Raw genomic sequence first — 15561 nt, 5'->3', positions numbered from 1 at the left:
CTGGATCTTTCTTTGTTGGTTGCATTGATTCATGTGCATCTTCCCATGCCAGTTCCATGCTAATTACTATAGATTTTTTGTATATTTTAATACTTGATTGTCCAGAGAGTTTTGTTAATATATATTAAACTAATTTATAAATTACTTTGGAATAAATTACAATTTTAATAACATTGAATTAGTTATCCTATTCAGGAATATGGTGTGACCATTTATTTAATTTTTGTGTATTTTAATAAACTTACTAGTTTTTATCCATATATTTCTAACACATTTCTTCTGAGATTTAAATTGATACTTTTGTTATTGTTATTTTGCTAATTTTGATATGGGAACATTTTTCAGATTACACAGTTTTATTTGTCATTCTTAGTGTATGGATGTATAGTTACTAATTTTTTTAATATTGCCCTGTATTCAGCCACTTTACTGAGCTGGATATTAATAATTAATAATTATCATAATTACTGTTATTTACTAATCCCTTTAGGAAAACTGTTACGTTTGATACAGACTTTTCCTCATTGTAATGATCAGGACAGTCCAGAGGAGTGTCAAAGTCTATAAATGTTCCATTTAAAAAGAATGTGTAGGGAGTCCTCGCATTGTCCTTTACCTGTTCTCCATAAAAATTCTTAGCAAGCTTGTAATACAAGAATCTGAGTCAAATTTCTTTTTTCCTCTGGAGCAGCATTTTCTTATTTTTCCTTCCTGGAGTTCTCTAGTGTCATCTCTTGAGTCTTAGGTTTATGAGGGCTGAATCATCAGTATAAAATCAGTTTGAAATAAACGGAAGGCAAAGCAATATATTTTACTACCTTGACTTATGTGGTCATATGCCAGTCACTTTGAGCACTGACTTTTACCATTTCTACACTTGATCTTAGCCAAAAGGCCAAGAAGTGATGGACTTTTTACCATTTCTGGTCCTGGGAGATGAAGAGCATCTGTAAGCCAAAGCTCTGTGTTGGGCCCCAGGCCCTCTGTGGTCATTAATAAACAGTGGTTGGCAGGGCTCCCTTTTCTTGTGAGTGGCATGTTGGGAGGAAAGAGTGCTGGGAGCATGGAAAGCCAGCTGGATGGCTGTGCAAGGGTTGTGTCACCTCACTAGGTCTTGCCCGCTGACTCTTAATTGCAGACAGTGGGGAACAGGAGAAGAGGGCCCTCTGTCCCCACTCACGCCTCTGCCTGCCTTCTTGTCTCACTATTGACATATTGGGCTCTGACAGGAGCTGACGATGACCCTCTGAGTATGTTGCCTGTCATCCTTTTCTGAACCAAGTTACTTGAAGTTTTTACAACACGTGATAGGTCATGCTGGCCTCCTAATCCAAGTTATCCCCTTCTTTAGCCCCTTCTCTGCACACCCGCTGTGACCTGAGTGGCTCCCACAAGTCCGTACTTGCCCCCTCAGCCAGGGTGATTTCTTAGAAACGTACTCAGTTTATGTTAGTCTTTCCCCACACTCCTGCAAAAAAGCAACAACTCTCAAATATTTCCTATCAATCTTTACATTAAAGGCTAAAATTTTCAACCTGGGCTGTTGCCCAGCTGGCTCTGTTGCCCACCTTTTTTATCTCTGACTACTCTGCCACCGCCCACTCTTTGGGTCTCAGTCATACTGGCCTTGTTCAGGTCTTCAACGCGCCTGCCTCACGCCACTGCAGGGCTTTTGCACGTGCTACGTACTTGGACTGACGTGCTTTTCATCACTTCCCTCTACCTCCAGGGAAAGTACCTGCTCTTTGTCCCGACCTCAGTCCCAGGCATGCATTCCTCAGGAAAACCTTCCCTGATGCCCTTGCCTGGTTTAAGTCCCCTGTTGAAGCTTCCATAGCCCCATACCCTTCTCCCTCATAGCACTTCTCATACTCAAAGTTTTTGTATATTTGGATGGACTTAAAAAATTAAAACTTTCCCCACTAAATTGTGAGCGCCATGAAGGCAAATACCATGTCTGTTTTTGTTTACCTGATGTCTCGGGCCCAACGTTGGATTCAGTAAATAGTAAGTGAGCAAATCTGTTGAGGGGAAGAATACAAAAATGATTCGAGGCAGCTCGCTTCCTGATTTGATCTTGAAAACATCCTTCCTCTCAAGTTAATAAGTGTTTGTTTGTTCCTTATCAGCAATAAGGAGGCTGGGCAGGGTATTGCTTTGTATACCAAAAAAGGTAATACTTTTTATTTCCAAGTTTGTATTTAAAATAATGAAAACCATTACTTAGGAAAGTATCTTGTATTCATCTTGCCTTTCACAAAGAAATTTTGAGAAAAATGAGAGAAAGCAGCATTTACTCAACCTTTGTGTGTTTGAAAATTGGTTGTGACAGTGGACAGACGCCTCCTGGTTGTAGAAGGGAGTGCGAGCTGCGAAGTGTCTGCAGGTGGACAGAACCAGGAGATGCCTGACAAGAAGCAAAGGAAGGGAGACAACCAGCAAAAGAATGACATTAGTTTAAAGAGTACAAAAGCTTATTGGAAGCATTCTTCAAAACCCTTCAGAAACTAGTAAAATAACATTTTACTATGTTTTCGCCAGCTCTTAAAATGTCACAAATGCAAATATATGATAAAATGTGAAAATAAGGGTTGGCAACTAATTACATTCTCAGGGGAGATTTCCTTAGAAAAGAACCAGATTTGTACTGCCTCTCCACAGTTCGATGTTTACGGCATCTGGTACGGGAGAACGAACACTTGAAAATCCTTCGACATAGCTGGTATTTAAAGGATAGCAATTGGCTAACATTTGTGGCTCTGTATGTTGAAAATTTTGGCTCCAATCCTCTGGTATTCATTCTGAAAGATTTATAATCCTTTGGGGAGTGTGGTCAGTGACAAGGGTAGAACTAAATCCTGAAATGTGGAAAAACTAACTTTTCCTAATATAAAACTGTTCTAAAAAAATCCCTCAAGTCTATGACTATGTTTCCAGATTTTCAGAAAAAGCTCTTGATTTACAGAAATTCCTTCTCTATACGGATCTAACTTTTAATGATAAATGTAAATTTTCCACCTTTTGGCTTCAAAAATGGCCTAGAGGTAATTCAGAAAAATATATAATCTTACCCTTTGGGCATCTGTTGCAGTCCCATGACTTTTAAAAAATGCATTTTATTGGTTATAGTGTAAATAATGAAATAAAGTTCAAAGGATGGAAATAGTCTAGAAGAGAAAAATTAAGAGACCTTGAAATGCAATAGGAAACAACGATTGTGCTGACTGTATAAAAGGATGAAATTGCTACCAAAGAAAATATAATGCAAGGACGGCAGTCAAGAAGGCCCTTGATCATGCACAGCTGACAATGTCAGGACAGAACCTCCTCCAGAGAGCTGGGCCTCTGGTGGGAGACGCTCTTGGCTTCACTGAGGCATGACAAGCTGCCTGACGTCTTCTCGTTTGTGAGTCATGCTTGAGCCAGTGCTTAAAGAGCTCTCTCTCTGAAGCGCTCGGTTCGCAGTTTCAAACTGTTAATGTAGGAACCCAGCTCCATTCCTTCAGGTGCCCCAGGGGAACTGTCTGCTTCCTCTTAACCATTTCAATGTAGAAAAAGAGCCTTGATTAATGAGTTGTTTTTCTTCCTTGCTTTGCTTTGCTTTTTTTCTACATTATTTTCTTTACTTAGTTATGGTTAGCATATAGATTCTTCTTTATGGTTTACAAAATATCTGCTTTTTGTTTTTCTAAAAGAGGCACCAGGAGGACCAGCATGTGGTGGTCCTGTGCCCCTAAAACAAGGAAGTTTATGAAGCTGACAGTAGTATGTAGGTAACTTACTACTTTGTGTTTCAAAGCCAACCGTAGGGGAGCTTGGTGGCGGTACAATTTCTCTTGATATTGAGAAAAGGACATAAGAGCTGCAAGAACAATGTTTATTATTTTAAGTGTAAGTAATAAAATTAAGGATCTCCTCATTCTAAACTTAATTTTGAATATAGGGGACAGCCTAGATTATCCAGAAGGAAAATTAGTACAAAAGTGGAGCTCACTGGTGGTGTCACCACAGGGCAGTGGTGTGTGACATCTTTAAAAATATGGAGGGAATTTTCTGGAAAGGAGTAAGAGGAAAGGTTAAACTGTTCCAACTTCACTTTTGAGGCTTGCCCTCTGCTAATGCCATTTCAGTTTCTTATTTAAAAAGTAACATATTGTGTTGAATTCACAAGAGAATTTGTGTACTGGCGTGTGTGTGATATGGAGGGGGTTGGGCAGCTTGAATATAATTTTCATTTCTGTGCTTAGTCCATAGATTATACATATGCACACATATACAACAGATATGGCAATATAAGGTCATGACAAGCAAATGAAAATAAGCATAATTTATAGTGAGGAAGATTTATTTGAGATTATTGGTACTATGCTTTTTTCCTTTCTATTGAATTTACTGAAGTGTGTCATATACGGCCTTTATTATGTTGAGATATGTTTCCTCTCTTCCCACTTTGCTGAGAGTTTTTATCATGAATGGGCGATCGGTTTTATCAAGTGTGTTTTCCACATCTATTAATACAACCATGTGAGTTTTCTTTGATCCTTACCCAAATATGTTTATTGTTTTTAGAGACAGAGGAAGGCAGAGGTAAGGTGGGGGGAGGGATGGAGAGGGGGAGAGAGAGAGAGAGAGAGAGAGAGAAAGAGACACATTGATATGAGAGAGAAACATGAAGCTAGGTTATGGGATCAAACCCACAACCTAGGTATGTCCTCTGACTGGGGATTGAACCCACAACATTTCATTGTATAGGATGATGGTCCAATCAACTGTTCTACCTGGCCGGGTCAATCATGTGGTTTCTATCCTTCATTTTGTTTGCGTGGTGTATCACATTTCTATCCTTTCATTTGTGGATGTTGCACCAACCTTGTACCCCTGGAATTAATCCCACTTGATCATGGTGTTATGATCTTTTTAATGTATTGCTGAATCCAGTATGCTGATAATAGTGTGTTGAAGATTTTAGCATCTATGTTCATCCACGGACATTGGCTTATAATTTTCTATGTAATGTTTTTACCTGGTGTTAGAGTTAGTATATTACTGTCTTTGTAAAAAGAGCTTGGGAGTCTTCCCTCCTCTTGAAGTTTTGGAATAGTTTGAGAGAGAGTTGAGTTAGTTGTTTGAATGTTTGGTAAAATTCACTTAGGAAGCCATATGATACCAAACTTTTGTTTGTTGAGAGTTTTATTACTGCTTCAGTTTCATGAGATGTGATTTGTCTACCTAGATTCTCTGATTGTTCCTGATTCAGTTTTAGAATTCAGTTCTAGGAATTTATCCTTTTTGTCCAGATTGTATAATTTGTTGGCATATAGTTTTTCATAATATTTTCTTAAAATGTTTTGTATTTCTTTTGCACTATTTTTTACTTCTCTTTCATTTTTATTTTATTTATTTGGGTCTTCTCTCTATCAGTCTGGTTAAAGGTATGTCAGTCTTGTTTGTATCTTCAAAGAACCAGCTGTTGGATTCATTTTTCTTTTGCATTGTTATTTTAGACTCTTTTTTCCTTATTTCTAGTGTGATATTTATTATTTCCTTCTGCTCACTTTGGGATTGTTTGTTGTTCTTTTTCCGGTTCTTTTAAGTGTAAAGTTAGGTTGTTTATTGGGGATTTTTTCTATCTTGAGACAGGCCTGCAGTACTATAAATTTCCCCCTTAGGACTGCTTCCTTGTGTCCCACAAATTTTCAATTGTATTCTCATTTTTATTTGTTTCAGGGTATCTTTTGCTTTCTTCCTTGATTTCATTGTTAACCATTCATTGTTGAGTAACATTTTATTTAGCCTCCATGTCTTTGTGTGTTTGTCAGGGTTTTTAAATTGATCTCTAGTTTTATGCCACTGTGGTCAGAGAAGATGCTTGCTATGATTTCAGTCTGAAGATATTTACTGAGGCTTGTTTTGTGTCCTGACATGTGGTCTGTCCTAGGGAATGTTCCTTGTATACTTGAAAAGTGTGTATATTTGCTGCTTTGGGATGATATGCTCTGAAGATATCAATGAAATCCATCTGATTTAGTGTGTCCTTTAAGGCTGTTGTTTGTTGATTTACTGTCTGGAAGATCTGTCCATTAATGTCAATGGGTGGTAAAATCTCATAATATGACTGTATTACTGTCAATCTTCCCATTTATATTCATCAAGATTTGCTTTATGTGCTTAGGTGCTTTACGAAGGTTATGTCCTCTTGTTGGATTGTTCCCTTTATCATGTGTAGTGCTCTTTGTCTCTTACTATGGGCTTTGTTTTAAAGTCTTTTGTCAGATATAAGTATAGATACCCCAGCTTCTTTTTTGATTTGCATGAAGTATCTTTTTCTATCCTTTTAGTCCGTGTGCATCTTTCATTTTGAGGTGGATTTCTTCTGGACAGCATAGATGTGGGTCATGTTTTCTTATCCACTCAGCTACCTTGTGTCTTCTCACTGGAACATTGAAGCCACTTACAATACATTTAAAGTGATTATTGATAGGTACATATTTATTGCCATATTAATCTTTTAATTATATTCCTCTTTTTTCCTTCTTCTTTTTTTTCTTCTTCTTCATCTTATTTTTTCTTTTTTCTATTCCTCCTCCTCCTCCTTCAAGGAGGCTCTGTAATATCTCTTGTAATTCTGGTTTGTGGTACCAGACTCCTTTAGCTTTCACTTGTCTGGGAAGATCTTTATTTATCCTTCAATTTTAAATGATAGCCTTGCTGGGAAAAGTAGGCCTGGGGTAGGTTTTTGCTTTTCATCACTTTGAATATTTCATGCCAGTGTCTTCTGACCTGAAATGTTTCTGTTGAAACACCAGATGATAGTCATATGAGAGCTTTCTTGTAGGTAACCGTAATTCTCTCTGGCTTTTAAGATTCTCTCTTGTCTTTAAGCTTCACCATTTAAATTATGATGTGTGTTGGTGTGGGCCTCTTTGTGTCCATCTTGTTTGGGACTCTGTGCTTCATGGCCTTGTGTGGCTTTCTTTTTTCACCAGGTGAGGGGAACTTTTGGTCATTATTTCTTCAAGTAGGTTCTCTATCCCTTGCTCTCTCTCTTCTCCTTCTGGTATCCCCAGGATGGGGGTGTTTTTACACTTTATGCTGTCCCATAGGTCCCTTAAGACTTAAATGATCCTCATTTTAAAAAAATTATTTTTTCTTCTTTCTGCTCTGATTAGGTGGGGTTTTTTCCTGTCTTATCTTCCCAATCACTGATTCGATCTTCTGCTTCATCCAGCCTACAAACTACTCTTTATTTCTTCCAGAGTACTCTTCATTTAAGATAGTGTTTTCTTCCTTTTTTGGAAGAAAGACACTATCCTTTTGTTATTTCTGTGCTTTTTTGTTATTTCTGTGTCCTTTTTTTGTGTTGAACATTTGTATTACCATGGCTTTGAACTCTACATCTGACAGATTGCTTGCCCCCATTTCACTGAGCTCTTTTTCTGAGATTTCCCCTATTCTTTCATGTGGGGCCTATTTTTTTTGTTTGTTTCACCATTTTGGTTGCCTCTTTGTGTTTTTTGTAAGTATTAGATAAATCTGTTGTGATTCCCAGTCTTTATAGTATGGCCCTCTGTAGTAGGTGTCCTGGGGAGTCCAGTGGTGCTGTCTCCTCGATCACCTGACCTGGTGGCTCCAGGAGTGTCCCTTGTGTGGCCCACTTGTAATTGAATCTTGATTGCTATTGGCCTGTTTGTACATGAGATGGATCCTCAGTCTGGCTGACAGTGAGGCTCAACCCTGACCACGGTTTGTGAGCTACTGTGCAGGGGCTGAGCGTACGATGTGGAATTCACCTCTTCAGGGCTTGGAGCCTGCTGAGATCTCCCACGCGATATGCTGCTTGAGAAGCTTATTGGATCCTCCCCTGATGTTTTCTAAAGCTGGTCATTGGGTATATTGGTTCTGGGCCTCTTGGGAGGTACTCTGGTGCAGACCAATGTGAGATGCTGCCTCTGACTGGCTTTTTGACTACCTGTTTGGAGCTATAGCAGTCCAGTTTGTGGCTGCTTTTGCTTGGCCTTGGTGCATATGGGAAGGACCCAGCTCTGCACCAAGGCTGGCTTTTACCAGCACCAGGCCTGGGAGCAGGTCCCCCAAAATTCTGTGGTACCTGGATAAAACCTGTCTGCCTATCTCCTCTGCTGGCTGCCTGTATGGCTCAATCACTGAAAGAGGGTCTGGCTGTGTTCCCCAGTAGTACATAAGCTCTACTTGGTGGGACAAGAAGGAGATCAGAATGTGGGGCTCTTGCTTTCTTCCAGGCTAATGCTTACAGAGAGGAGTGCCGTCCAAGAAAGATGGTATTTACAGTGTAGGAGAGTGAGTCAGCCCAGAGATTCTTGTGACTATCCCTTTAGCTGTCTCTTGAGAGCCACAGACCAAAGACTCACCTCATACAACTATAGTCTGCTCCACCCCCCTCCCACTGGAGTCCAGGGTGAATAGCTGTGAATTCACTTGTGTGCATTAACCCTTTAAAAGTGTACTTTTGTTTATAGAGGGCTCCCACTTCTCCCTGCTGGACAGAAACCTTGCTGCTTTTCACGTCTACATATTGTGTGGGCACCTCTTCCTAGCTCTTGTGTTTTGGGCTAGAGAGCCCAACTTAGCATTTAGACCCCTTGCTCCTCAAGGGGGTCCCCTCACAGCTGAGCTATCCCTCTGGAACTTCAGCCACTGCTATGTGAATGGGGCCAACCTTTTGACATTGCTACCCTTCCTACCAAGTCTTGATGTGGCTTCTTCTGTAAGTCCTTAGTTATAAGACTTGAGTTCGTTGTAATCCCATTTTGGTCCTGGGATAAGGTGAGTGTAGCTTCCACTTGCTCTGCTGTCATCTTGGATCCTCTAAATCTTGAGACGCACAGAGCAGAGCATCTAGAAGCTGAGCACACTGAGAAGGCTCTGAGAAGACAAAGTTCCCTGGAACCCTGAAGCCTTTTTGTCACGACTGCTTCTTTGAGGGTCACCATACTGCCATCTTGCATGCTTTCTCCTTCTGCTGGGTAGTGTAGATCTTAGCAAACTCAACATGCGATTTTCAGTTGAGGACTTCCACCTTCTCGCATAAAGGAGGCACTTCCACAGCTTCTCTTTGGCAAAAACAAATATTTAACAACACTACTCGTGCACTTTGGGTCATTATCTAAGATAAGAGTTAACAGTTAATTGAAATAATCACTGAGACACCTCAACAACTGAGTTGGTACATAAACTCGGTACTATGTTTTGAGATAGAAAACTAAGGCTGTCTTTTATGAGCACCTTTTACAAAATAGTTTATTCTTAGCTTTTATGTCTTCTGAACTATTTTCATGCTTATAGTGTAACTCTTATTTATCAGCCAGTCTTAATATGAATAGAAGTAATATGTACTATGATATGTTCGTCAGAAGATCTCCAGGCATTAAAGCTCAGTGGGTATGGCTAAAGAGATTCTGCAACAAATCCTGATTTTAATTTGCTGGCAGGTCAGCTTTACTATCAACATTAATTTTTTAAAATCTCACAGATGGTTTTATTTCAAAGTAATGGTTCTCTTCTACTCTACATATGTTGATTATTTGCATGATTCTCAAAGCTGAAGCTTTGTCTTTTTACCCTTCAGCTACCCATTGCGTCATCACCAGTTAATAGAATTGCGTTCTCTTTCAAAACTGCACAGTCCTTATCTACTTTCTCTCATTTTCAGTGTGGATTGTTTTACTGCCTCTCACATGGTTTCCCTTTCTCCAGGTTTTCCTTATTGCAAAAATGCAGGTACATACGTACATGCATAAGAACATAGGTAAATCTGTGCGAATAATTTTCAGACATGGTTGGCATGGCACAGTATATTTTTAAGAACTACAGGAACCACCTGTTAACTCTGCATAAGACTTGTATTCTTTAGTCGCTCTATCAAGGCTTGCCCCTTGACTATTTAATACATTAATACCACCTAATGTTGTAGCTGTTTAAAGCAGACAGACCACCTTTAAAAGCTGACTCTTAATTGGAATAATGTTTTATGACACTCTGTACAGCTTTTTGTGTGTGTGTTTTAGCTCTACACGATTCATTTAACACATTATAACCCACTCAGAGAACTTTTAAAACAAGTAATGTGCGATGTGTATGGGGAGACATATTTCCCAGTTCATAGGTTTATAACTGTTTAGAGAGTGATCTTATTTAACCTTTCTGTGGCCTGGCATTTTCCTAGGGAGGAAATCAGATAGCTACGGTGATTGCACTGTGTTCATTGAAGGATTTCAATTTAGCGCAAGAGACCTGCCAGTTGGCAATCAGGGATGCTGGAGGCCTTGAAGTTTTAATCAATTTACTTGATACAGATGAAGTCAAATGTAAGGTGAGTGGCTCTGTCACAGTGGATGAGGAGCCTTGTTTATACCGTTTCATGGGGCGCTTCTCAGTGCCAGGCGTCCACCACTCCTGCTGGGTGGTTCTCGCCTTTATCTGCTGTCGTTACTGATAACCTGCTATTTCTGTTGTTAGCTGCTCTCCTCACCTCTCTGCTTTTCTTCCTTCTTTTCTGGTTCTTTCCATTCATGTGTGCTTCCTAAATGACGAGTGTTTATGGACTTGAAGGAAAATACAGAAACTATGTGTAACAACTGGGAACAGAACATTTTTCTCTGAAAACATAATTGGGGAAAGGTTTTTGGTAGACTTGGAATTTTTAAAAGTACAGCACTTGTTCTGGATTAAGCACACATTCATCTATAACCTTTTTTTCTCATTTAGATTGGTTCATTAAAAATCCTGAAGGAAATCAGTCATAATTCTCAAATCAGACGTAATATTGTTGACCTCGGGGGCCTACCACTTATGGTTAATATACTTGATTCTCCACATAAGAGTCTGAAATGTCTGGCAGCTGAGACAATTGCGAATGTTGCCAAGTTTAGAAGAGCCCGGTGGGCAGTGAGACACCACGGGGGCATCACGAAACTGGTGAGTACCACTGACGTCATCACTGGCACACCAGCTGCCACGGAGATGTCAGCCCCCGCTGTCCTTCGTGTCATTCCCGGATATTAGATAACCACAGGGCATGTTCTGGGAGTCTTCTTTTTATATACAGTGTCCTTGAAAAGTATTTTTGTATATTCATATCCACAAGTGGCCGAAAAACATATTAAAGCTTGTTTTGCAAATATATAAAGTTTAGAAAATAGATGCGCTTTTTACCTGTCATATTGGTGGGGATACATTCATTTCTGTGTACAGCATTGGTGGGGGGAGAGAGCACTGTTCAGTGGCAAACAGTCTGGTAGCCCTTGCCCTCCAATGTGGTGATCTCACCATGAGGATTGTCCCTAAAGTGACAGTCAGAGGGGCAGACATTTATTCATCTTACAGTCACTAAGAAGAGAGACAGCTGAAAACAGCGTGTTTTACAACATGAGATTAGTAAAACAATTTGCAGTATATTTGTAAGAAACATCTGTGTTCAGCTATCAGTACTGTATTTTGGAAGTTTATTTAGTAACAAGGAATATATATATATTCCTATGATCCCAATTTTTAAAAACCTACCTAAAAGGTATGGAGAAGATACTTGAAATAAATACAGAAATTTGTTCACAGGGGTTTCTCTGAAATTATTACCAATTTTTTCCTATTTTCCAATATATGCCAGTTTATTGTAGAGTATTACTTTTATAATAAAAACATGATTATTTCAATAACTGTCATGGAAAGATAAAGGTTATTCTGCTCCACACCTTTGCCGGGGCAGGAAAGACCTTAGTGAAGCACAGCATGGAAATGCATTCCCACCCTCCGTAGTGAGGGCCAGCAGACCTCGTGTCTGTCCCACCGCTCGTGTTCACCACTTCTGGGCTTTAAATCCCTTAAAATGAGGGACGTGTCGTAGGTGTTGTAGTGCCATCCACAGGACTTAGTCCCATACTTCACACATATAAAGGGCTAATAATTATTCTTTGAAGTAATATAGACTTAAAGTGAACCTACACACAGTGAAAGTGTTCAGAAATTTACTAAAACAGACTTTATGTTTTCATTTGTAATCTATGTTTTCATTTGTAGAGCACTATAAATTATAATTATCTACTTCAAAAATAAGATGCATTTATGGCTGGATAAAAATACGATGGATGAATAGATGGTTAGCTATGTGGTAAAACGAATATGGCAGAATGTTTGTTATAGAACCTGGATGGTGGGTATATGGGTGCAGCTGTACAGCTGCTGTGTAATTCTTTCAGCCTTTACATATTTTTGAAGATTTTCGTAATAAAAATTTTGGAGGGAAGTAATTATATTATCATTATCCTCCTTAAACAACAAAATCATACGGTCGGCTGATGTGGCTTTCCACTGAAAGTGCTCCCATTGAATTATAAGAAAGAAAAATGTAGTCTAAACCTAAAGTATGTTTCTATGTGAGGCATACATTACAGTTGAGGGCCTGGCATTTGAACAGTGGCAGTAATGTAGTGAAGATAATGACACATTTTAATTTAATTTTAAGTAATAGCTAAATCAGGTATAGGAAATACCAGTAATGGGTAAACTAATAATGAACTTGTAATTGCTGTGTTGGGAACACATCTGGGAAGACTAGGCTTGGGGACCCACCTTTGGTTTGCTAGGTACTTGGGGAGGAATTCCCAAGTAAAACTGGAAATGAGGGAGACCTCCAATTCACAGATGGAGAAGTGGGCTGGTTAAGGCATCAGAGCAAGGGAACTAAGTCAAGACTGGAGCAGACAGGCCACTATGGGATGTCAGAATCTAGGTGAGTCTCTGGAGAAGCACAGCCAGTAGAAGACTGGGGAGAAGACATGAAGTCTGAGAAAGCAGGGAGAGGGCATCAGGCCAAAACATAGTGCAGGATCCAGTGTTGTTAGTCCTGCAGCCAGTTTTCATGTTCCTCTGAATGTATCGCGTACTTGACCCTTTCACAGAAAAGTACTTCAATCATTTCTTGAAATGTGTGTCATGCACAGAAGTAGGTGGTGGAATTATGAATATAAGTAAAGGTATGTTCCTGACCACAGTCATGGTCTCATGGTGATGTGGGCAGAGGGAATATAGGCAAAAATGTATGGGTAAAACTAGGTATTTCATGGAAGTCAACACTGGGAATAGTGGGGGAACAAAGGAGGAGGAGGACAGTCAACTCTACCTGGAGGAGAAGTGTCCAGAAAGGCTGGAGGGAAGAGATATTGCCTTTGCTGAGTCTTGCAAGGTCAGTGGGTATTTCTCAGACAGATGCACCAGGGAAGTGCATTTAAGGAGGATCAAGTCTTGTTGGTCAAGGCTCAGACCTGAAAACAACATTAAGTGCTTGGAAACCACAAGTGGTTTAATGTGACCAGACTAGTGTGAGATGGGCTATGTGGTAAGAGGTGAAGATGGACAACTGTGCTGGTCACACGGGCCTTATCCAATGAGACACAAAATTTGGACTTTATGTAGATAATGAGGAGCAACTGTAGTAGACAGATTCTTTTAGACTGTCTCCCCTGTGTTCAAACCCATTGTCTTAGAATTTCTTCCCCTGTAGGTACCCGAAAGCTATTTACTCCTCACTTGTGTTCTTCATTGAGCCATAACTGGTTAGACTAAGGCTGATTCTACTGTATCTCTCTCAGGGATTTGGAATTAGGAATTAGAAGCTCTACTTAGTCCAGGCTACTCCCTTGTAAATTCAGGATTTGTGGTTATGATTGTGTGGATAGTATCGCTGGAAAGTTTGGCCTACAGAGAGAGAAGAATCAAATAGACGTGTACAATGAAGACAACTTTGGGGCAGGGTTGGGGGTTCAAGATGGCAGCAGAGTAGGTGAATCTTTCTTGTGCCTCTTCCCAGAACTAAACTGGAAATAAAACTAAATTGGAGCCCTGGCTGGTGTAGCTTGGTGGATTGAGTGTGGGACTGGGAACCAGAGGATCGTGGTTTGATTCCCAGTCAGGGCACATGCCTGGATTGCAGGCCATTTCCCAGCAGGGGACACATGAGAGGCAACCATACATTGATATTTCTCTCTCTCTCTCCTTCCCTTCCCCTCTAAAGATAAAAAATAAAATAAAAAATAAATTGGAGAACATTTACAATGAATTACCAACTAAAAACTAGAGGAGATTTTTAACCAAGGATGGGCAGGAACAACCTCCACACTGGTAGGAAAAGTAGGGTTGTGAAAGGGCCTGGCCCTGCTCCCACAGGCAGCAGGCCAAGGTTATGGCAGGATATCACGGCTGAGGGAGGTTCCCCTTAAGAGAGGTTAAAGCTAGACCACAGACTGGGCTCCCTAGCCCAGAGAACCAGAGCCAGGATCAGCTGCCACAAAGCATCCAGTGGTAAAAGGCAGTGGGGTTGCTATTTGCCAAAGAGAGACCATCTTGCCAGAGACAAAGCCATTTTTTAAAAATACGTGCTCACTGAATGGTGTCTATAGCCCCCACTGCCTAGTGTATTGAAGTCATCATTATTCACACATGCACATTCCAGTCCACTCTCCTTGGCTGTGAGGTTACATCAATGTCACAGAAACCATTCTAATTTTATTAACAATTGTTGGACTTTTTTGGGCTAGACCTCATATATTGGTACTTGGTAGTAATTCCATAGAACATGGGCTACCTCTAAGAAAGGAGAAAACTTAAAATATATGATAGTGATAGTGAAAGCTATCTCAAAGAGGACAGTATATTTTGACTTTTTCAACACAATTGTAAAATGTGAGATAAAAAACTAAATTTGGGTGTGAAGAAAGAAAGTAACTAGTTAGATATGTAAGAAGAGTTACTAAGGATGACCTAAAATATCTAATTTTATTTTATTATTTTTTAATATATTTTATTGATTATGCTATTACAGTTATCCCATTTTCCCTCCTTCACTCCCCTCCACCCTGCACCCCTCTCCCACCCACATTTCCCCCCTTTAGTTCATGTCCATGTGTTATACTTATAAGTTCTTTAGATTCTACATTTCCCATACTATTCCCACCCTCCCCCTGTCTATTTTCTACCTACCATCTATGCTACTTATTTTCTGTACCTTTTCCCCCACTCTCCTCTCTCCCTCTCCCACTCTCCTATTGATAACCCTCCCTGTGATCTCCATTTCTGTGTTCCTATACCAGTTCTAGTTGTTTGCTTACTTTGTTTTTATTTTTGTTTTAGGTGTGGTTGTTAATAATTATGAGTTTGCTGTCATTTTACTATACATGTTTTTTATCTTTTTTTCTTAGACAAGTCCCTTTAACATTTCATATAATAAGGGCTTGGTGATGATGAACTCCTCTAACTTGACCTTATCTGAGAAGCACTTTATCTGCTCTTCCATTCTAAATGGAAGCTTTGCTGAATAGAGCAATCTTGGATGTAGGTCCTTGCCTTTCATGACTTGGATATACTTCTTTCCAGCCCCTTCTTGCCTATAAGGTCTCTTTTGAGAAATCTGCTGACAGTCTTATGGGAACTCCTTTGTAGGTGACTGTCCCTTTATCTCTTGCTGCTTCTAGGATTCTCTCCTTCATTTTGGTCTTGGCTAATGTAATTATGATGTGCCTTGGTGTGTTCCTC

At 39.8% G+C, this 15561-nt stretch overlaps 1 protein-coding gene across 2 annotated transcripts in view; it reads left to right on the top strand.

Annotated features, from left to right (window-relative positions):
* The window catches only part of ODAD2 (outer dynein arm docking complex subunit 2), a 177998-nt gene that overhangs the window by 49140 nt on the left and 113297 nt on the right, over nt 1-15561 (top strand). For both annotated transcript variants that reach the window (XM_037037218.1, XM_037037217.1), the window contains exons 11-12: nt 10202-10348; nt 10744-10953. In XM_037037218.1, coding sequence (XP_036893113.1) covers nt 10202-10348; nt 10744-10953 — 357 coding nt within the window. The remainder of the gene's footprint in view (nt 1-10201; nt 10349-10743; nt 10954-15561) is intronic.

Source organism: Sturnira hondurensis, unplaced genomic scaffold (genome assembly GCF_014824575.4).
Source record: "Sturnira hondurensis isolate 20B ecotype Veracruz unplaced genomic scaffold, ASM1482457v3 Scaffold0022910, whole genome shotgun sequence".
Taxonomy (NCBI): domain Eukaryota; kingdom Metazoa; phylum Chordata; class Mammalia; order Chiroptera; family Phyllostomidae; genus Sturnira; species Sturnira hondurensis.
This window is presented reverse-complemented; position numbering and strand designations above follow the sequence as displayed.